Source organism: Oncorhynchus keta, unplaced genomic scaffold (assembly GCF_023373465.1).
Source record: "Oncorhynchus keta strain PuntledgeMale-10-30-2019 unplaced genomic scaffold, Oket_V2 Un_contig_18219_pilon_pilon, whole genome shotgun sequence".
Classification (NCBI taxonomy): Eukaryota; Metazoa; Chordata; class Actinopteri; order Salmoniformes; family Salmonidae; genus Oncorhynchus; species Oncorhynchus keta.
The window spans coordinates 29,815-52,259 of record NW_026280803.1 but is presented as its reverse complement, the minus strand read 5'-3'; the positions used below and the strand labels follow the sequence as shown (position 1 = coordinate 52,259).

Below are 22,445 nucleotides of genomic sequence, written 5' to 3'. Positions count from 1 at the left end.
CCCTGACTAGAGCGCTATGGCCCCTCCTGACTAGAAAAACTATGGGCTCACCTGACTAGAGCACTACGGGCCCTGACTAAGAGTGCTATGGGCCCTGACTAGAGCAAAATACGGGCCCTGACTAGAGCACTACGGGCCCTGACTAGAGCGCTGTGGGGCCCTGACTAGGCGCTTACGGGCCCTGACTAGAGCGCTGACGGGCCCTGACTCGAGCACTACGGGCCCTGACTAGAGCGCTACGGGCCCTGACTAGAGCGCTACGGGCCCTGACTAGAGCTCTACGGGCCCTGACTAGAGCGCTACGGGCCCTGACTAGCGCACTACGGGCCCTGACTAGAGCTCTACGGGCCCTGACTAGAGCACTACGGGCCCTGGTCAAAAGTATTGACCTATATAGGAAGTAGGGTGTCATTTGGGATGCAGGTGTAGTCTTACCACCCATCGTAGGCCCAGAGCCCGTTGTAAAACGCCAGTCCAATGGATCCAAAGGAGGTTGAGGCTCCTTCAAATGGGTTGGACAGATTCTCAGTGTTTCCTGGACACAAACGTGACAGTATATACATTTTAATATTCATACTTCTGACCAGGGCCCATAGGGTGTACCCAAAATTAGTACACTACACAGTGATATTGGAAACTTCTGCATTATAATACAGGGCGGGTACTGGAATAAATGGAAAGGTTTTCATCCCAAATGGTACCCTATTCTAAAAGTGTCCTACTTTTGACCAGGATCCATAGGGCTCTGAGGGATAAATACTGGGCGGCAGGATAGCCTAGCTATTAGAGTGTTGGACTAGTAACCGAAAGGTTGCAAGATCGAATCCCCAAGCTGACAAGGTAAAAACATGTTGTTCTGCCCCTGAACAAGGCAGCTAACCCACTGTTCCTAAGCCGTCATTGAAAATAAGAATTTGTTCTTAACTGACTTACCTCGTTAAATAAAGGCAAAATACAATTAAAATCAATATACGGCTCTGAGGGATCTGTAGGGCTCTGAGGGATGTCTGGGTTCTAGGGGATCTTACAGGGCTCTGTGGGATCCATAGGGCTCTGAGGGATATCTGGGTTCTAGGGGATCTTACAGGGCTCTGTGGGATCCATAGGGCTCTGAGGGATATCTGGGTTCTAGGGGATCTTACAGGGCTCTGTGGGATCCATAGGGCTCTGAGGGATGTCTGGCTTCTAGGGGATCTTACAGGGCTCTGTGGGATCCATAGGGCTCTGAGGGATGTCTGGGTTCTAGGGGAGCTTACAGGGCTCTGGGGGATCTATAAGGCTCTGATGGATCTATAGGGCTCTGATATCTGAGGGATGTCTGGGTTCTAGGGGATCCATAGGGCTCTGGGGGATCCATAGGGCTCTGGGGGATCTACAGTGTAGAGCTCAGATGGATCTGTTGGGCTCTGAGGGATCTATAGGGCTCTGGGGGATCCATAGGGCTCTGGGGGATCCATAGGGCTCTGGGGGATCTACAGTGTAGAGCTCAGATGGATCTATTGGGCTCTGGGGGATCTATAGGGCTCTGGGGGATCCATAGGGCTCTGGGGGATCCATAGGGCTCTGGGGGATCCATAGGGCTCTGGGGGATCCATAGGGCCCTGGGGGATCTATAGGGCTCTGGGGGATCCATAGGGCACTGGGGGATCTATAGGGCTCTGGGGGATCCATAGGGCTCTGGGGGATCCATAGGGCCCTGGGGGATCTATAGGGCTCTGGGGGATCCATAGGGCCCTGGGGGATCTATAGGGCTCTGGGGGATCCATAGGGCTCTGGGGGATCTGTCGGGCTCTGGGGGATCTGTCGGGCTCTGGGGGAACGACTGGTGGAATCCAGGCTCCTGTCTACAGACCAGTAGCCTGGTGGGAATCCAGTCTCCTGTCTACAGACCAGTAGCCTGGTGGGAATCCAGTCTCCTGTCTACAGACCAGTAGCCTGGTGGGCTCCTGTCTAAGACCAGGCTGGGAATCCTCCTGGGGTCCTGGTGGGAATCCAGTCTCCTGTCTAGACCAGTAGCCTGGTGGGAATCCAGTCTCCTGTCTACAGACCAGTAGCCTGGTGGGAATCCAGTCTCCTGTCTACAGACCAGTAGCCTGGGGGAATCCAGTCTCCTGTCTACAGACCAGTAGCCTGGGGGAATCCAGTCTCCTGTCTACAGACCAGTAGCCTGGTGGGACCAGTCTCCTGTCTACAGACCAGTAGCCTGGTGGGAATCTAGTCTCCTGTCTACAGACCAGTAGCCTGGTGGGAATCCAGTCTCCTGTCTACAGACCAGTAGCCTGGGGGACCAGTCTCTGTCTACAGACCAGTAGCCTGGGGGAATCCAGTCTCCTGTCTACAGACCAGTAGCCTGGTGGGAATCCAGTCTCCTGTCTACAGACCAGTAGCCTGGTGGGACCAGTCTCCTGTCTACAGACCAGTAGCCTGGGGGACCAGTCTCCTGTCTACAGACCAGTAGCCTGGGGGAATCCAGTCCTGTCTACAGACCAGGCCTGGGGGGATCCAGGCTGTCTACAGACCAGTAGCCTGGTGGGAATCCAGTCTCCTGTCTACAGACCAGTAGCCTGGTGGGAATCCAGTCTCCTGTCTACAGACCAGTAGCCTGGTGGGAATCCAGTCTCCTGTCTACAGACCAGTAGCCTGGTGGGACCAGTCTCCTGTCTACAGACCAGTAGCCTGGTGGGAATCCAGTCTCCTGTCTACAGACCAGTAGCCTGGTGGGAATCCAGTCTCCTGTCTACAGACCAGTAGCCTGGTGGGAATCCAGTCTCCTGTCTACAGACCAGTAGCCTGGTGGGACCAGTCTCCTGTCTACAGACCAGTAGCCTGGTGGGACCAGTCTTCTGTCTACATACCAGTAGCCTGGTGGGACCAGTCTTCTGTCTACAGACCAGTACCCTATTCCCCTATATTTGCCATGCAAATTAACTGAATCGCCAAAATAACATTTCCTCTGCGTTTCAGTCCTGCCACAGAAGGACCAGCTGACATCATGTCAGTGATTCTCTCGTTAACACAGATGTGAGTGTTGACAAGGCTGGAGATCACTCTGTCATGCTGATTCAAATCAAATCAAATCAAATGTATTTATATAGCCCTTCGTACATCAGCTGATACCTCAAAGTACTGTGCAGAAACCCAGCCTAAAACCCCAAACACCAAGCAATCCAGGTGTAGAAGCATGGTGGCTAGGAAATACTCCCTAGAAAGGCCTTAACCTAGGAAGAAACCTCGAGAGGAAACAGGCTACGTGGGATGGCCAGTCCTCTTCTGGCTGTGCCGGGTGGAGATTATAACAGAACATGGCCAAGATGTTCAAATGTTCATAAATGACCAGCATGGTCCAATAATAAGGCAGAACAGTTGAAACTGGAGCAGCAGCACGGCCAGGTGGACTGGGGACAGCAAGGAGTAATCATATGTTAGGTCGTCCTGGGGCTCAGGTCCTCCGAGAGAAAGAAAGAGAGAATTAGAGATCGCACACTTAGATTCACACAGGACACTGAATAGGACAGGAGAAGTACTCCAGATATAACAAACTGACCCTAGCCCCCGACACATAAACTACTGCAGCATAAATAGTGGAGGCTGAGACAGGAGGGGTCAGGAGACATTGTGGCCACACCCGAGGACACCCCCGGACAGGGCCAAACAGGAAGGATATAACCCCACCCAATTTGCCAAAGCACAGCCCCCACACCACTAGAGGGATATCTTCAACCACCAACTTACCATCCTGAGACAAAGCCGAGTATAGTCCACAAAGACCCCATGGTTGAGTTCGAATAACAGACTGGAAGCTTCAAAGGGAAGGCGGTGCTTGGAATCATTGTTCATCCTCTGTCAACCATGGTTACCTGCTAGGAAAGACGTGCCGTCTTCATTGCTTTGCACAAAAAGGGCTTCACAGGCGAGGATATTACTGCCAGTAAGATTGCACCTAAATCAACCATTTATTAGATCATCAAGAACGTCAAGGAGAGCGGTTCAATTGTTGTGAAGATGGCTTCAGGGCACCCAAAAAGTCCGGCAAGCGCCAGGACCGTCTCCTAAAATTGATTCAGCTGCAGGATCTGGGCACCACCAGTACAGAGCTTGCTCAGGAATGGCAGCAGGCAGGTGTGAATGCATCTGCACACACAGTGAGGCAAAGACTTTTGGACGATGGCCTGGTGTCAAGAAGGGCAGCAAAGAAGCCACTTCTCTCCAGGAAAAACATCAGGGACAGACTGAAGGTACTGCAGAAGGTACAGGGATTGGACTGCTGATGACTGGGCTAAAGTTATTTTCTCTGATGAATCCCCTTTCCGATTGTTTGGGGCATCCGGAAAAAGCTTGTCAGAAGAAGACAAGGTGAGCGCTACCATCAGTCCTGTGTCATGCCAACAGTAAAGCATCCTGAGAACATTCATGTGTGGGGTTGCTTCTCAGCCAAGGGAGTGGGCTCACTCACAATTTTGCCTAAGAACACAGCCATGAATAAAGAATGGTACCTACACATCCTCTGAGAGCAACTTCTCCCAACCATCCAGAACAGTTTGGTGATGAATAATGCCTTTTCTAGCATGATGGACACCTTTCCATGAGGCAAAAGTGATAACTAAGTGTCTCGGGGAACAAAACATCAATATTTTGGGTCCATGGCCAGGAAACTCCCCAGACCTTAATCCCATTGAGAACTTGTGGTCAATCTTTAAGAGGCGGGTGGACAAACCAAAACCCACAAATTCTGACAAACTCCAAGCATTGATTAGGAAAGAATGGGCTGCCATCAGTCAGGATGTGGCCCAGAAGTTAATTGACAGCATGCCAGGGCAGATTGCAGAGGTCTTGAAAAACAAGGGTCAACACTGCAAATATTGACTCTTTGCATCAACTTCATGTAAATGTCAATAAAATCCTTTGACACTTATGAAATGCTTGTAATTATACTTCAGTATTCCATAGTAACCTCTGACAATATTATCTAAAGACACTGAAACAGCAAACTTTGTGAAAAGTAATATTTGTTTAATTCTCAAAACTTTTGGCCATGACTGTACTATACAGGGAATAGGATGACATAGGTATCTGGTCTAAAGTAGTGCACTATATAGGGAATAGTGTGCTATAGGGCTCTGGTCTAAAGTAGTGCACTATATAGGGAATAGTGTGCTATAGGGCTCTGGTCTAAAGTAGTGCACTATATAGGGAATAGGGTTCCATAGGGCTCTGGTCTATAGTAGTGCACTATATAGGGAATAGGGCTCTGGTCTAAAGTAGTGCATAGGGAATAGGGCTCTGGTCTAAAGTAGTACACTATATAAGGAATAGGGTGCCATAGGGCTCTGGTCTAAAGTAGTGCACTATATAGGGAATAGGGCTCTGGTCTAAAGTAGTGCACTATATAGGGAATAGGGCTCTGGTCTAAAGTAGTGCACTATATAAAGGGAATAGGGTGCCATAGGGCTCTGGTCTAAAGTAGTGCACTATAAAGGGAATAGGGTGCCATAGGGCTCTGGTCTAAAGTAGTGCACTATAAAGGGAATAGGGTGCCATAGGGCTCTGGTCTAAAGTAGTGCACTATAAAGGGAATAGGGCGCCATAAGGGAAGCATTCAGAATGTGTAAAGTACCAACCTTGTGCCAAGAGGACGATGCCCGCCACTATGATGACCAGGATGATGAGAAGCTTGGCTGCAGTGAAGAAGTTCTGGACATAGTTGGCTAGCTTCACACTGAGACAGTTCACCAACACGATCATAACTGGAGGGGGAGGAAGAGGAAGGAAGAAGATGAGGAATGTTTTATTAATCCATTCGAGACAGAAGTTGGTCTTCTGCTGTAGTCAACCCCTCTGACACTGCTGTACACACACACACACACACACACACACACACACACACACACACACACACACACACACACACACACACACACACACACACACACACACACACACACACACACACACACACACACACACACTCCAATACGATTGGAAAGAAAATTGAGATAGAGCCATGGTTTTAATTAAGTCCATTCAGGAAATGCATGCCAATTGTTTTCTATTGGGATTTTTCATAATTCTAGAACTATTTACACTCACATATGCACGCTGCAGCCAGGCACTTGGTGACCACAATGGGAGGAGTGCATCCTGGGTAGAACGGCGTGGAGGCATACTCTGCGAAGCTCAGGGCGATGATGGCGAAGGCGGAGGGCTTTAGGACCATGATGGTGCTCCATGAGTAGAGGTAGGCCATCACTGACCCATAGGCCTCCATCAAGTACACATATTCCCCTCCAGACTTAGTGATCATGGTGCCCAGCTCCGCGTAGCACAGCGCCCCTGCAGACAGACAGGCAGTTAGTTAGCTGACACTAGTCCTGCTTCAGGGGATTTCCTTTCACATGATTGTCTAGGTCTTAATTGACTAGTTAGGAACTCACCTGGTTATCTAGGTCTTAATTGACTAGTTAGGAACTCACCTGGTTATCTAGGTCTTAATTGACTAGTTAGGAACTCACCTGGTTATCTAGGTCTTATTTCACATGTTAGGAACTCACCTGGTTATCTAGGTCTTAATTGACTAGTTAGGAACTCACCTGGTTGTCTAGGTCTTATTTCACATGTTAGGAACTCACCTGGTTGTCTAGGTCTTAATTGACTAGTTAGGAACTCACCTGGTTATCTAGGTCTTAATTGACTAGTTAGGAACTCACCTGGTTATCTAGGTCTTATTTCACATGTTAGGAACTCACCTGGTTATCTAGGTCTTAATTGACTAGTTAGGAACTCACCTGGTTATCTAGGTCTTAATTGACTAGTTAGGAACTCACCTGGTTATCTAGGTCTTAATTGACTAGTTAGGAACTCACCTGGTTATCTAGGTCTTAATTGACTAGTTAGGAACTCACCTGGTTATCTAGGTCTTATTGACTAGTTAGGAACTCACCTGGTTGTCTAGGTCTTAATTGACTAGTTAGGAACTCACCTGGTTATCTAGGTCTTAATTGACTAGTTAGGAACTCACCTGGTTATCTAGGTCTTAATTGACTAGTTAGGAACTCACCTGGTTAGGTCTAGGTCTTAATTGACTAGTTAGGAACTCACCTGGTTATCTAGGTCTTAATTGACTAGTTAGGAACTCACCTGGTTGTCTAGGTCTTATTTCACATGTTAGGAACTCACCTGGTTGTCTAGGTCTTAATTGACTAGTTAGGAACTCACCTGGTTATCTAGGTCTTAATTGACTAGTTAGGAACTCACCTGGTTATCTAGGTCTTAATTGACTAGTTAGGAACTCACCTGGTTATCTAGGTCTTAATTGACTAGTTAGGAACTCACCTGGTTATCTAGGTCTTAATTGACTAGTTAGGAACTCACCTGGTTATCTAGGTCTTAATTGACTAGTTAGGAACTCACCTGGTTATCTAGGTCTTATTTCACATGTTAGGAACTCACCTGGTTATCTAGGTCTTAATTGACTAGTTAGGAACTCACCTGGTTATCTAGGTCTTAATTGACTAGTTAGGAACTCACCTGGTTATCTAGGTCTTAATTGACTAGTTAGGAACTCACCTGGTTATCTAGGTCTTAATTGACTAGTTAGGAACTCACCTGGTTGTCTAGGTCTTAATTGACTAGTTAGGAACTCACCTGGTTATCTAGGTCTTAATTGACTAGTTAGGAACTCACCTGGTTGTCTAGGTCTTATTTCACATGTTAGGAACTCACCTGGTTGTCTAGGTCTTAATTGACTAGTTAGGAACTCACCTGGTTATCTAGGTCTTAATTGACTAGTTAGGAACTCACCTGGTTATCTAGGTCTTAATTGACTAGTTAGGAACTCACCTGGTTGTCTAGGTCTTAATTGACTAGTTAGGAACTCACCTGGTTATCTAGGTCTTATTTCACATGTTAGGAACTCACCTGGTTGTCTAGGTCTTAATTGACTAGTTAGGAACTCACCTGGTTGTCTAGGTCTTAATTGACTAGTTAGGAACTCACCTGGTTATCTAGGTCTTATTTCACATGTTAGGAACTCACCTGGTTGTCTAGGTCTTAATTGACTAGTTAGGAACTCACCTGGTTGTCTAGGTCTTAATTGACTAGTTAGGAACTCACCTGGTTGTCTAGGTCTTATTTCACATGTTAGGAACTCACCTGGTTGTCTAGGTCTTATTTGACTAGTTAGGAACTCACCTGGTTATCTAGGTCTTAATTGACTATGTTAGGAACTCACCTGGTTATCTAGGTCTTAATTGACTATGTTAGGAACTCACCTGGTTATCTAGGTCTTAATTGACTAGTTAGGAACTCACCTGGTTGTCTAGGTCTTAATTGACTAGTTAGGAACTCACCTGGTTATCTAGGTCTTAATTGACTAGTTAGGAACTCACCTGGTTATCTAGGTCTTAATTGACTAGTTAGGAACTCAGGAACTCACCTGGTTATCTTAATTGACTAGGAACTCACCTAGGTCTTAATTGACTAGTTAGGAACTCACCTGGTTGTCTAGGTCTTAATTGACTAGTTAGGAACTCACCTGGTTATCTAGGTCTTATTTCACATGTTAGGAACTCACCTGGTTGTCTAGGTCTTAATTGACTAGTTAGGAACTCACCTGGTTATCTAGGTCTTATTTGACTAGTTAGGAACTCACCTGGTTGTCTAGGTCTTATTTCACATGTTAGGAACTCACCTGGTTATCTAGGTCTTAATTGACTAGTTAGGAACTCACCTGGTTATCTAGGTCTTAATTGACTAGTTAGGAACTCACCTGGTTATCTAGGTCTTATTTCACATGTTAGGAACTCACCTGGTTGTCTAGGTCTTAATTGACTAGTTAGGAACTCACCTGGTTATCTAGGTCTTATTTCACATGTTAGGAACTCACCTGGTTGTCTAGGTCTTAATTGATCAATTTCAAATGTTATCTAGTCTTATGCACAGGAACTGAAATCTTTACTTTACGAGGAACCCCTAACCGATCAGTGCTTATTTTTTTAAATGGTGTGGAGAGGGATGTCAATGTGGATAGTCTGGTCTAGTCTCCATTTGACTAGTTAGAACTCACCTGGTTGTCTAGGTCTTATCAATGTGGATAGTCTGGGTATGCCATTTGACTAGTTAGACACCTGGTTATCAAAGATCAATGTGGATAGTCTGGGTTGCCATTTGACTAGAGAACTCACCTGGTTGGGGGATCAATGTGGATCTGGGTTGCCATTTGACTCAGAGAGAAGGGGAGGGGGATCAATGTGGATAGTCTGGGTTGCAATCTTGACTAGAGAGACTCAGGGTTAGGTCTTATTTCATGTGGAAGTCAGCTGGTTTGCCATTTGACAGAGAACTACATGGTTGTCTAGGTCTTAATTGGATAGTTGGGTTGCCATTTGATTTCTACATGTTAGACTCACCTGGTTGTTGATAGGGGGATCAATGTGTTATAGTCTGCGCAGTTCTTTTGACTAACCGACAGTGCAGTACTTTTTAAATGGGGGAGGGGGATCAATGTGGATAGTCTGGGTAGCCATTTGACTAGAGAGACTAGGGGAGGGGGATCAATGGAATTTGACTAGATGTTCAGGAGTGAATGTTGACCTTTCTAAAGGTCTTACTCACATCAGCTGCGAAGAGCGTGATCACACAGTCTTCCAGTATAGCTGGTGCTCGCATGCATGTTTCAGTGTTATTTACCTCGAAGCGAGCATAGAAGTAGTTTAGCTCGTCCGGTAGGCTTGTGTCACTGGGCAGCTCTCGGCTGTGCTTCCCTTTGTAAGTCTGTCATGGTTTGCAGGCCCTGCAGGATTTCTTATAAGCTTCCGGGTTAGAGTCCCACTCCTTGAAAGCGGCAGCTCAACCCTTTAGCTCAGTGCGGATGTTGCCTGTAATTCTTGGTTTCTGGTTGGTTGTAAGTACTGTCACTGTGGGGTCAACGTCATCGATGCACTTATTGATGAAGCCAATGATGAAGCCAATTGCATATTTAACATGTTGATAGAAATGAGGTAAAACTGATTTAAGTTTCCCTTCATTAAAGTCCCAGGCCACTAGGAGCACCGCCTCTTGGTGAGCAATTTCTTGTTTGCTTATGGCGGAATACAGCTCAATCAATGCTTTCTTGGTGCCAGCCTCTGACTGTGGTGCTATGTAAACAGCTACAAAGAATATAGACGAAAACTCTCTCGGTAGGTAATGTGGTCTGCAGCTTATCATGAGAAACTCTACCTCGGGTGAGCAATGGCTCGAGACGTCCTTAGATATCGTGCACCAGCTGTTGTTAACAAAAATACATAGTCCGCCGCCCCTTGTTTTACCAGACGCCGCTGTTCTATCCTGCCGGTACATCGTATAACCAGCCAGCTGTATGTTGATATGGCCGTCTTTCAGCCGCGACTCCGTGAAGCATAAGATGTTACAGTTTTTAATTTCCCATTGGTAGTTTAATCTTCCCAATAACTCGTCCATTTTATTGGCCAAATATTGCATGTTTGCAAGCAGAATTGAGGGGAGTGGGGGTTTATTCGATCGCCTCCTACTCCTCAGAGGGCAGCCCGCCCTCCGGCCGCTCTCCGCCTCCTCTTCATGTGGGTCGGGGCCAGTTACCGAGGGAGCCGTATATCCTCCGCCTCGTCAGAGTCGTGAAAGAAGAAAAAGGATTCTGTTAGTCCATGGTGAGTAAATCACAGTTCTGATGTCTAGAGGTTATTTTCGGTCATAAGAGACGGTAGCGGCAACATTATGTCAAACATAAGTTACAAACAACGCAGATAAACAAACGAAAAAAACTATCGGTTTGGGGCACGTAAAACATCTGCCGGCGCCATTTTTGGAAAAGAGAAAAAGTGAAAACCCATAGACACTGGGTATAACAGCCCTGCACTAGTGACAGACGTTAACCAGTAGCTGGTCAGAGCCCTGCACTAGTGACAGACGTTAACCAGTAGCTGGTCAGAAATGTGTTTCTGGCTGCTGAGATTAGCTGACCCAGACTGGGAGAGGAATTCACTCCTAGTCTCTTAATAACTCAGCAGGGTTCATGTTGGGAGAGGAATTCCCTCCTAGCCTCTTAATAACTCAGCAGGGTTCATGTTGGGAGAGGAATTCCCTCCTAGCCTCTTAATAACTCAGCAGGGTTCATGTTGGGAGAGGAATTCCCTCCTAGCCTCTTAATAACTCAGCAGGGTTCATGTTGGGAGAGGAATTCCCTCCTAGCCTCTTAATAACTCAGCAGGGTTCATGTTGGGAGAGGAATTCCCTCCTAGCCTCTTAATAACTCAGCAGGGTTCATGTTGGGAGAGGCATTCCCTCCTAGCCTCTTAATAACTCAGCAGGGTTCATGTTGGGAGAGGAATTCCCTCCTAGCCTCTTAATAACTCAGCAGGGTTCATGTTGGGAGAGGATTTCCCTCCTGGCCTCTTAATAACTCAGCAGGGTTCATGTTGGTAGAGGAATTCCCTCCTAGCCTCTTAATAACTCAGCAGGGTTCATGTTGGGAGAGGAATTCCCTCCTAGCCTCTTAATAACTCAGCAGGGTTCATGTTGGGAGAGGAATTCCCTCCTAGCCTCTTAATAACTCAGCAGGGTTCATGTTGGGAGAGGATTTCCCTCCTGGCCTCTTAATAACTCAGCAGGGTTCATGTTGGTAGAGGAATTCCCTCCTAGCCTCTTAATAACTCAGCAGGGTTCATGTTGGGAGAGGAATTCCCTCCTAGCCTCTTAATAACTCAGCAGGGTTCATGTTGGGAGAGGAATTCCCTCCTAGCCTCTTAATAACTCAGCAGGGTTCATGTTGGGAGAGGAATTCCCTCCTAGCCTCTTAATAACTCAGCAGGGTTCATGTTGGGAGAGGAATTCCCTCCTAGCCTCTTAATAACTCAGCAGGGTTCATGTTGGGAGAGGAATTCCCTCCTAGCCTCTTAATAACTCAGCAGGGTTCATGTTGGGAGAGGAATTCCCTCCTAGCCTCTTAATAACTCAGCAGGGTTCATGTTGGGAGAGGAATTCCCTCCTAGCCTCTTAATAACTCAGCAGGGTTCATGTTGGGAGAGGAATTCCCTCCTAGCCTCTTAATAACTCAGCAGGGTTCATGTTGGGAGAGGAATTCCCTCCTAGCCTCTTAATAACTCAGCAGGGTTCATGTTGGGAGAGGAATTCCCTCCTAGCCTCTTAATAACTCAGCAGGGTTCATGTTAGTTGCACTATGTCCATGTTTCTGTTTACTGGTTTGGGGGGATTGAACACACTGACACAATCCTTCTCACAGTTAGAATACCTCCCAAATGGAACCCTATTCCCTATATAGTGCACTACTTTAGACCAGAGCCCTATGGAACCCTATTCCCTATATAGTGCACTACTTTAGACCAGAGCCCTATGGCACCCTATTCCCTATATATAGTGCACTACTTTAGACCAGAGCCCTATGGCACCCTATTCCCTATATATAGTGCACTACTTTAGACCACGACCCATTATTTTAGGGTGCCATAGGGATGCAGTTCCAGTTCTTCTCACACGGGGCCCTCCTCACAAAGAGCCCTTCTCACAAAGAGCCCTTCTCACACGGAGCCCTTCTCACACGGGGCCCTTCTCACACTGAGCCCTTCTCACACGGGGCCCTTCTCACACGGAGCCCTCCTCACACTGAGCCCTTCTCACACGGGGCCCTTCTCACACAGGGCCCTTCTCACACGGGGCCCTTCTCACACGGGGCCCTTCTCACACGGGGCCCTTCTCACACGTAGTCCTTCTCACACGGGGCCCTTCTCACACGGGGCCCTTCTCACACGGGGCCCTTCTCACACGGGGCCCTTCTCACACGGGGCCCTTCTCACACTGAGCCCTTCTCACACGGGGCCCTTCTCACACGGAGCCCTTCTCACACAGAGCCCTTCTCACACTGAGCCCTTCTCACACGGGGCCCTTCTCACATTGAGCCCTTCTCTCACGGGGTCCTTCTCACATTGAGCCCTTCTCTCACGGGGCCCTTCTCACACTGAGCCCTTCTCACACGAGCCCTTCTCACATTGAGCCCTTCTCACATTGAGCCCTTCTCACATTGAGCCCTTCTCACACTGAGCCCTTCTCACACTGAGCCCTTCTCACACGGGGCCCTTCTCACATTGAGCCCTTCTCACACGGGGCCCTTCTCACACTGAGCCCTTCTCACACGGGGCCCTTCTCACATTGAGCCCTTCTCACATTGAGCCCTTCTCACACGGGACCCTTCTCACATTGAGCCCTTCTCACTTTGGTCATTCCTGATTTAGGAGATTCCTATCATTCTTTCTGACCACTAGTGACTGGTTAGAGATTACCTAGAACAGGGTTAGTCAAGAAAATCTATCTCAGTTTATGGTGTCATTTTGTGTCTGGATAGAGATTACCCAGGATAGGGTAAATCTGGTAATCTATCTCAGTTTATGGTGTCATTTAGGTTCTTAGAGAGGTCAGACCCAGGTCAGATCAGGTAGTGTGTGTGTCCCTCACCCAGTGTAGCCTGTGTGTGTGTGTCTCCTCACCCAGTGTAGCCTGTGTGTGTGCTGTCTCCTCACCCAGTGTAGCCTGTGTGTGTGTGTGTGTGTCTCCTCACCCAGTGTAGCCTGTGTGTGTGTGTGTGTCTCCTCACCCAGTGTAGCCTGTGTGTGTGTGTGTCTCCTCACCCAGTGTAGCCTGTGTGTGTGTCTCCTCACCCAGTGTAGCCTGTGTGTGTGTGTGTGTCTCCCTCACCCAGTGTAGCCTGTGTGTGTCTGTCTCCTCACCCAGTGTAGCCTGTGTGTGTCTGTCTCCTCACCCAGTGTAGCCTGTGTGTGTCTGTCTCCTCACCCAGTGTAGCCTGTGTGTGTGTGTGTGTCTCCTCACCCAGTGTAGCCTGTGTGTGTGTGTCTCCTCACCCAGTGTAGCCTGTGTGTGTGTGTGTCTCCTCACCCAGTGTAGCCTGTGTGTGTGTGTGTCTCCTCACCCAGTGTAGCCTGTGTGTGTGTGTGTCCTCACCCAGTGTAGCCTGTGTGTGTGTCTCCTCACCCAGTGTAGCCTGTGTGTGTGTGTGTCCTCACCCAGTGTAGCCTGTGTGTGTGTGTCTCCTCACCCAGTGTAGCCTGTGTGTGTGTGTGTCTCCTCACCCAGTGTAGCCTGTGTGTGTGTGTGTCTCCTCACCCAGTGTAGCCTGTGTGTGTGTGTCCTCACCCAGTGTAGCCTGTGTGTGTGTGTGTGTGTCACCCAGTGTAGCCTGTGTGTGCTCTGTGTAGCCTGTGTGTGTGTGTGTCTCCTCACCCAGTGTAGCCTGTGTGTGTGTGTGTCTCCTCACCCAGTGTAGCCTGTGTGTGTGTGTGTCTCCTCACCCAGTGTAGCCTGTGTGTGTGTGTGTCTCCTCACCCAGTGTAGCCTGTGTGTGTGTGTCTCCTCACCCAGTGTAGCCTGTGTGTGTGTGTCTCCTCACCCAGTGTAGCCTGTGTGTGTGTGTGTGTGTGTGTGTGTCTCCTCACCCAGTGTAGCCTGTGTGTGTGTGTGTCTCCTCACCCAGTGTAGCCTGTGTGTGTGTCTCCTCACCCAGTGTAGCCTGTGTGTGTGTGTGTGTGTGTGTCCTCACCCAGTGTAGCCTGTGTGTGTGTCTCCTCACCCAGTGTAGCCTGTGTGTGTGTGTGTCTCCTCACCCAGTGTAGCCTGTGTGTGTGTGTGTCCTCACCCAGTGTAGCCTGTGTGTGTGTCTCCTCACCCAGTGTAGCCTGTGTGTGTCTCCTCACCCAGTGTAGCCTGTGTGTGTGTCTCCTCACCCAGTGTAGCCTGTGTGTGTGTGTGTCTCCTCACCCAGTGTAGCCTGTGTGTGTGTGTGTGTCTCCTCACCCAGTGTAGCTAGCACCCCGCAGGCGGCCCAGACACACAGACAAGGTCCTACAGCTCCCGTTTCCAGCAGCACTGCCTTAGGGGAGATGAAGATGCCGGAGCCGATCATGGTTCCTACGATCAGACAGATCCCACTCAAAAGGCCCACCTGCAGAGAGAGACAGGAAGTGGTTATGACAACTTCCTGTGAGGGTGATACAGGCGGTAGAACCAGCGATTAAACCCCCGTCTCCTGTTGGGAGGCTTTGTGTTTGTGAATGTTTTACCACTCAACCACGTGTCTTAATGTGAATGTTTTACCACTCAACCACGTGTCTTAATGTGAATGTTTTACCACTCAACCACGTGTCTTAATGTGAATGTTTTACCACTCAACCACGTGTCTTAATGTGAATGTTTTACCACTCAACCACGTGTCTTAATGTGAATGTTTTACCACTCAACCACGTGTCTTAATGTGAATGTTTTACCACTCAACCACGTGTCTTAATGTGAATGTTGTACCACTCAACCACGTGTCTTAATGTGAATGTGAATGTTTTACCACTCAACCACGTGTCTTAATGTGAATGTTTTACCACTCAACCACGTGTCTTAATGTGAATGTTTTACCACTCAACCACGTGTCTTAATGTGAATGTTTTACCACTCAACCACGTGTCTTAATGTGAATGTTTTACCACTCAACCACGTGTCTTAATGTGAATGTTTTACCACTCAACCACGTGTCTTAATGTGAATGTTTTACCACTCAACCACGTGTCTTAATGTGAATGTTTTACCACTCAACCACGTGTCTTAATGTATATGTGAATGTTTTACCACTCAACCACGTGTCTTAATGTGAATGTTTTACCACTCAACCACGTGTCTTAATGTGAATGTTTTACCACTCAACCACGTGTCTTAATGTGAATGTTTTACCACTCAACCACGTGTCTTAATGTGAATGTTTTACCACTCAACCACGTGTCTTAATGTGAATGTTTTACCACTCAACCACGTGTCTTAATGTGAATGTTTTACCACTCAACCACGTGTCTTAATGTGTATGTGAATGTTTTACCACTCAACCACGTGTCTTAATGTGAATGTGAATGTTTTACCACTCAACCACGTGTCTTAATGTGAATGTTTTACCACTCAACCACGTGTCTTAATGTGAATGTTTTACCACTCAACCACGTGTCTTAATGTGAATGTTTTACCACTCAACCACGTGTCTTAATGTGAATGTTTTACCACTCAACCACGTGTCTTAATGTGTATGTTTTACCACTCAACCACGTGTCTTAATGTGAATGTTTTACCACTCAACCACGTGTCTTAATGTGAATGTTTTACCACTCAACCACGTGTCTTAATGTGAATGTTTTACCACTCAACCACGTGTCTTAATGTGAATGTTTTACCACTCAACCACGTGTCTTAATGTGAATGTTTTACCACTCAACCACGTGTCTTAATGTAATGTGAATGTTTTACCACTCAACCACGTGTCTTAATGTGATATGTGAATGTTTTACCACTCAACCACGTGTCTTAATGTGAATGTTTTACCACTCAACCACGTGTCTTAATGTGAATGTTTTACCACTCAACCACGTGTCTTAATGTATATGTGAATGTTTTACCACTCAACCACGTGTCTTAATGTGAATGTTTTACCACTCAACCACGTGTCTTAATGTGAATGTTTTACCACTCAACCACGTGTCTTAATGTGAATGTTTTACCACTCAACCACGTGTCTTAATGTGAAGTTTTAGCCACTGGTTACGAGCTGGTTAGAGCTAAGTAACCGGAAGGTTGAGAGTTCAAACCCCGTGTGGACAAGGTACAAATCTGTTTCTGCCCTGAACAGGCAGTTAACACACTGTTCCCAGGCTGTCATTGAAAATAAGAATGTGTTCTTAACTGACTTGCCTGGTTAAATAAAGGTAAAATTTAATGTGTATGTGAATGTTTTACCACTCAACCACGTGTCTTAATGTGTTTTAATGTTTTACCACTCAACCACGTGTCTTAATGTGAATGTTTTACCACTCAACCACGTGTCTTAATGTGAATGTTTTACCACTCAACCACGTGTCTTAATGTGAATGTTTTACCACTCAACCACGTGTCTTAATGTGAATGTTTTACCACTCAACCACGTGTCTTAATGTGAATGTTTGTTTTACCACTCAACCACGTGTCTTAATGTGAATGTTTTACCACTCAACCACGTGTCTTAATGTGAATGTTTTACCACTCAACCACGTGTCTTAATGTGAATGTTTTACCACTCAACCACGTGTCTTAATGTGAATGTTTTACCACTCAACCACGTGTCTTAATGTGTATGTGAATGTTTTACCACTCAACCACGTGTCTTAATGTGAATGTTTTACCACTCAACCACGTGTCTTAATGTGAATGTTTTACCACTCAACCACGTGTCTTAATGTGAATATGTGTCTTAATGTTTTTTACCACTCAACCACGTGTCTTAATGTGAATGTTTTACCACTCAACCACGTGTCTTAATGTGAATGTTTTACCACTCAACCACGTGTCTTAATGTGAATGTTTTACCACTCAACCACGTGTCTTAATGTGAATGTTTTACCACTCAACCACGTGTCTTAATGTGAATGTTTTACCACTCAACCACGTGTCTTAATGTGAATGTTTTACCACTCAACCACGTGTCTTAATGTGAATGTTTTACCAAACCACGTGTCTTAATGTGAATGTTTTACCACTCAACCACGTGTCTTAATGTGAATGTTTTACCACTCAACCACGTGTCTTAATGTGAATGTTTTATGTGAATGTTTTACCACTCAACCACGTGTCTTAATGTGAATGTTTTACCACTCAACCACGTGTCTTAATGTGAATGTTTTACCACTCAACCACGTGTCTTAATGTGAATGTTTTACCACTCAACCACGTGTCTTAATGTGAATGTTTTACCACTCAACCACGTGTCTTAATGTGAATGTTTTACCACTCAACCACGTGTCTTAATGTATATGTGAATGTTTTACCACTCAACCACGTGTCTTAATGTGAATGTTTTACCACTCAACCACGTGTCTTAATGTGAATGTGAATGTTTTACCACTCAACCACGTGTCTTAATGTGAATGTTTTACCACTCAACCACGTGTCTTAATGTGAATGTTTTACCACTCAACCACGTGTCTTAATGTGAATGTTTTACCACTCAACCACGTGTCTTAATGTGAATGTTTTACCACTCAACCACGTGTCTTAATGTGAATGTTTTACCACTCAACCACGTGTCTTAATGTGAATGTTTTACCACTCAACCACGTGTCTTAATGTGAATGTTTTACCACTCAACCACGTGTCTTAATGTGAATGTTTTACCACTCAACCACGTGTCTTAATGTGAATGTTTTACCACTCAACCACGTGTCTTAATGTGAATGTTTTACCACTCAACCACGTGTCTTAATGTGTATGTGAATGTTTTACCACTCAACCACGTGTCTTAATGTGAATGTGAATGTTTTACCACTCAACCACGTGTCTTAATGTGAATGTTTTACCACTCAACCACGTGTCTTAATGTGAATGTGAATGTTTTACCACTCAACCACGTGTCTTAATGTGAATGTTTTACCACTCAACCACGTGTCTTAATGTGAATGTTTTACCACTCAACCACGTGTCTTACAGTAGTGTGTATGTTTTACCACTGTGTATGTTTTACCACTCAACCACGTGTCTTAATGTGAATGTTTTACCACTCAACCACGTGTCTTAATGTGAATGTTTTACCACTCAACCACGTGTCTTAATGTGAATGTTGTACCACTCAACCACGTGTCTTAATGTGAATGTTTTACCACTCAACCACGTGCCTTAATGTATATGTGAATGTTTTACCACTCAACCACGTGTCTTAATGTGAATGTTTTACCACTCAACCACGTGTCTTAATGTGAATGTTTTACCACTCAACCACGCTGGGGCGGCAGCGTAGCCTAGTGGTTAGAGCTAGTAACTAGTAACCGGAAGGTTGAGAGTTCAAACCCCGAGTGGACAAGGTACAAATCTGTCGTTCTGCCCCTGAACAGGCAGTTAACCCACTGTTCCCAGGCTGTCATTGAAAATAAGAATGTGTTCTTAACTGACTTGCCTGGTTAAATAAAGGTAAAATTCTAATGTATAATGTGAATGTTTTACCACTCAACACGTGTCTTAATGTGTATGTGAATGTTTTACCACTCAACCACGTGTCTTAATGTGAATGTTTTACCACTCAACCACGTGTCTTAATGTGAATGTTTTACCACTCAACCACGTGTCTTAATGTGAATGTTTTACCACTCAACCACGTGTCTTAATGTGTACATTTTGTTTTGTATTACCCCTGTATACGTTAAGTTTATGCAGTCGTCTGTTTATTTCCATTATTGCATTTTGTGTTATTGTTCAATATATATATATATTATTTTTATGTAATAAAATATGTCCTGTGTCAACACTCAATCAATGACTGACTGGCCCATGATAGTGTTTATAAATACAGTGTAGTGTGAGTTAGTGAGTAGTTAACTCAGTGAGTCCCACTGTCAGGCCGGCGTGATTTACAGAATCTATAGAGTCAGAATGACGCTCACAAAGCGACAAAAAAAGGACAAAATGTGACATATAACTGGAAAATTCCTCAATAAACTACAGAATGAAGCAATAGTTCTACTGAGAGGTACCGACCCTGGGTTCCTGAGAGCCTCCCGGTGTAAACTACAGACTGAAGCAGTAGTTCTACTGAGCGGTACGGACCCTTAAACAGCTTCCTAACATTCCTCAGTCAGTCAGCTACTGTTGTCAGAGTCACTCAGTAACCCTGTACACTGTAACAGGACTATACATTTACAGCTACCATACAAAGGCCTTGTACACAAGCCAGGAGGATTGATGTTGGTCACTCGAGTAGCTTATGTACTTGTAGCAAGCGAGAACACGAATGGAACCAGAATGCAATATCATACTTGGTCAGTTATCACATGAGTGGAACCAGAATGCAATATCATACTTGGTCAGTTATCACATGAGTGGAACCAGAATGCAATGTCATACTTGGTCAGTTATCACATGAGTGGAACCAGAATGCAATGTCATACTTGGTCAGTTATCACACGAGTGGAACCAGAATGCAGGTCATACTTGGTCAGTTATCACACGAGTGGAACCAGAATACAATGTCATACTTGGTCAGTTATCACACGAATGGAACCAGAATGCAATGTCATACTTGGTCAGTTATCACATGAATGGAACCAGAATGCAATGTCATACTTGGTCAGTTATCACATGAATGGAACCAGAATGCAATGTCATACTTGGTCAGTTATCACATGAGAGGAACCAGAATGCAATGTCATACTTGGTCAGTTATCACAAAGATGACAATTGGGATTCATGGAAAAGGTCCAGAATGCTGGTTTAGTATGTCATATCTAGTCTGGTTTAGTATTATCTGATGTGGTAAAGGTCCCTGATTGATCTAGTCTGGTTTAGTATTATCAGTCTGGTTTAGTATCATCTGATGTGGTAAAGGTCCCAGATTGATCTAGTCTGGTTTAGTATCCTGAGTGATTGAATCTGGTTTAGTATCATATCTTGTGGTAAAGGTCCCAGATTGATCTAGTCTGAGTATTATCTGATGTGGTAAAGGTCCCAGATTGATCTAGTCTGGTTTAGTATTATCTGATGTGGTAAAGGTCCCAGATTGATCTAGTCTGGTTTAGTATTATCTGATGTGGTAAAGGTCCCAGATTGATCTAGTCTGGTTTAGTATTATCTGATGTGGTAAAGGTCCCAGATTGATCTAGTCTGGTTTAGTATTATCTGATGTGGTAAAGGTCCCAGATTGATCTAGTCTGGTTTAGTATTATCTGATGTGGTAAAGGTCCCAGATTGATCTAGTCTGGTTTAGTATTATCTGATGTGGTAAAGGTCCCAGATTGATCTAGATTGATCTGATGTGGTAAAGGTCCCAGATTGATCTAGTCTGGTTTAGTATTATCTGATGTGGTAAAGGTCCCAGATTGATCTAGTCTGGTTTAGTATTATCTGATGTGGTAAAGGTCCCAGATTGATCTAGTCTGGTTTAGTATTATCTGATGTGGTAAAGGTCCCAGATTGATCTAGTCTGGTTTAGTATTATCTGATGTGGTAAAGGTCCCAGATTGATCTAGTCTGGTTTAGTATTATCTGATGTGGTAAAGGTCCCAGATTGATCTAGTCTGGTTTAGTATTATCTGATGTGGTAAAGGTCCCAGATTGATCTAGTCTGGTTTAGTATTATCTGATGTGGTAAAGGTCCCAGATTGATCTAGTCTGGTTTAGTATTATCTGATGTGGTAAAGGTCCCAGATTGATCTAGTCTGGTTTAGTATTATCTGATGTGGTAAAGGTCCCAGATTGATCTAGTCTGGTTTAGTATTATCTGATGTGGTAAAGGTCCCAGATTGATCTAGTCTGGTTTAGTATCATCTGATGTGGTAAAGGTCCCAGATTGATCTAGTCTGGTTTAGTATTATCTGATGTGGTAAAGGTCCCAGATTGATCTAGTCTGGTTTAGTATTATCTGATGTGGTAAAGGTCCCAGATTGATCTAGTCTGGTTTAGTATTATCTGATGTGGTAAAGGTCCCAGATTGATCTAGTCTGGTTTAGTATTATCTGATGTGGTAAAGGTCCCAGATTGATCTAGTCTGGTTTAGTATTATCTGATGTGGTAAAGGTCCCAGATTGATCTAGTCTGGTTTAGTATTATCTGATGTGGTAAAGGTCCCAGATTGATCTAGTCTGGTTTAGTATTATCTGATGTGGTAAAGGTCCCAGATTGATCTAGTCTGGTTTAGTATTATCTGATGTGGTAAAGGTCCCAGATTGATCTAGTCTGGTTTAGTATTATCTGATGTGGTAAAGGTCCCAGATTGATCTAGTCTGGTTTAGTATTATCTGATGTGGTAAAGGTCCCAGATTGATCTAGTCTGGTTTAGTATTATCTGATGTGGTAAAGGTCCCAGATTGATCTAGTCTGGTTTAGTATTATCTGATGTGGTAAAGGTCCCAGATTGATCTAGTCTGGTTTAGTATTATCTGATGTGGTAAAGGTCCCAGATTGATCTAGTCTGGTTTAGTATTATCTGATGTGGTAAAGGTCCCAGATTGATCTAGTCTGGTTTAGTATTATCTGATGTGGTAAAGGTCCCAGATTGATCTAGTCTGGTTTAGTATTATCTGATGTGGTAAAGGTCCCAGATTGATCTAGTCTGGTTTAGTATTATCTGATGTGGTAAAGGTCCCAGATTGATCTAGTCTGGTTTAGTATTATCTGATGTGGTAAAGGTCCCAGATTGATCTAGTCTGGTTTAGTATTATCTGATGTGGTAAAGGTCCCAGATTGATCTAGTCTGGTTTAGTATTATCTGATGTGGTAAAGGTCCCAGATTGATCTAGTCTGGTTTAGTATTATCTGATGTGGTAAAGGTCCCAGATTGATCTAGTCTGGTTTAGTATTATCTGATGTGGTAAAGGTCCCAGATTGATCTAGTCTGGTTTAGTATTATCTGATGTGGTAAA

The 22,445-nt window shown here is 45.2% G+C and overlaps 1 protein-coding gene and 2 long non-coding RNA genes across 15 annotated transcripts in view; 1 reads left to right on the top strand and 2 right to left on the bottom strand.

The window, feature by feature from the left end:
- LOC127920055 (b(0,+)-type amino acid transporter 1-like) overlaps positions 1 to 22,445 on the bottom strand; it is a 62,751-nt gene that overhangs the window by 14,849 nt on the left and 25,457 nt on the right. Inside the window, exons 3-6 of the mRNA XM_052503887.1 lie at positions 14,833 to 14,980; positions 6,088 to 6,330; positions 5,619 to 5,744; positions 436 to 535 (exon numbers count right to left, since the gene is read on the bottom strand). Coding sequence (XP_052359847.1) covers positions 436 to 535; positions 5,619 to 5,744; positions 6,088 to 6,330; positions 14,833 to 14,980 — 617 coding nt within the window. The remainder of the gene's footprint in view (positions 1 to 435; positions 536 to 5,618; positions 5,745 to 6,087; positions 6,331 to 14,832; positions 14,981 to 22,445) is intronic.
- LOC127920056 (uncharacterized) lies at positions 6,460 to 8,797 on the bottom strand. Of its 4 annotated transcripts, none has more exons than XR_008104939.1 (6): positions 8,648 to 8,797; positions 7,642 to 7,797; positions 7,330 to 7,602; positions 7,135 to 7,173; positions 6,705 to 6,899; positions 6,460 to 6,587 (listed from the first exon to the last, which is right to left on the bottom strand). It is a non-coding gene; the product is annotated as an uncharacterized LOC127920056 (long non-coding RNA). The 4 variants fall into 4 exon arrangements; XR_008104937.1 differs by having other exon boundaries at positions 6,509 to 6,626; XR_008104940.1 differs by having other exon boundaries at positions 6,518 to 6,626; positions 6,744 to 6,899.
- On the top strand, positions 6,549 to 8,901 carry LOC127920057 (uncharacterized). Of its 10 annotated transcripts, none has more exons than XR_008104948.1 (8): positions 6,549 to 6,677; positions 6,717 to 6,911; positions 7,108 to 7,224; positions 7,420 to 7,497; positions 7,693 to 7,848; positions 8,543 to 8,620; positions 8,660 to 8,737; positions 8,855 to 8,901. It is a non-coding gene; the product is annotated as an uncharacterized LOC127920057 (long non-coding RNA). The 10 variants fall into 10 exon arrangements; XR_008104945.1 differs by lacking the exon at positions 8,855 to 8,901 and adding an exon at positions 8,777 to 8,822; XR_008104944.1 differs by lacking the exon at positions 8,543 to 8,620 and having other exon boundaries at positions 7,693 to 7,770.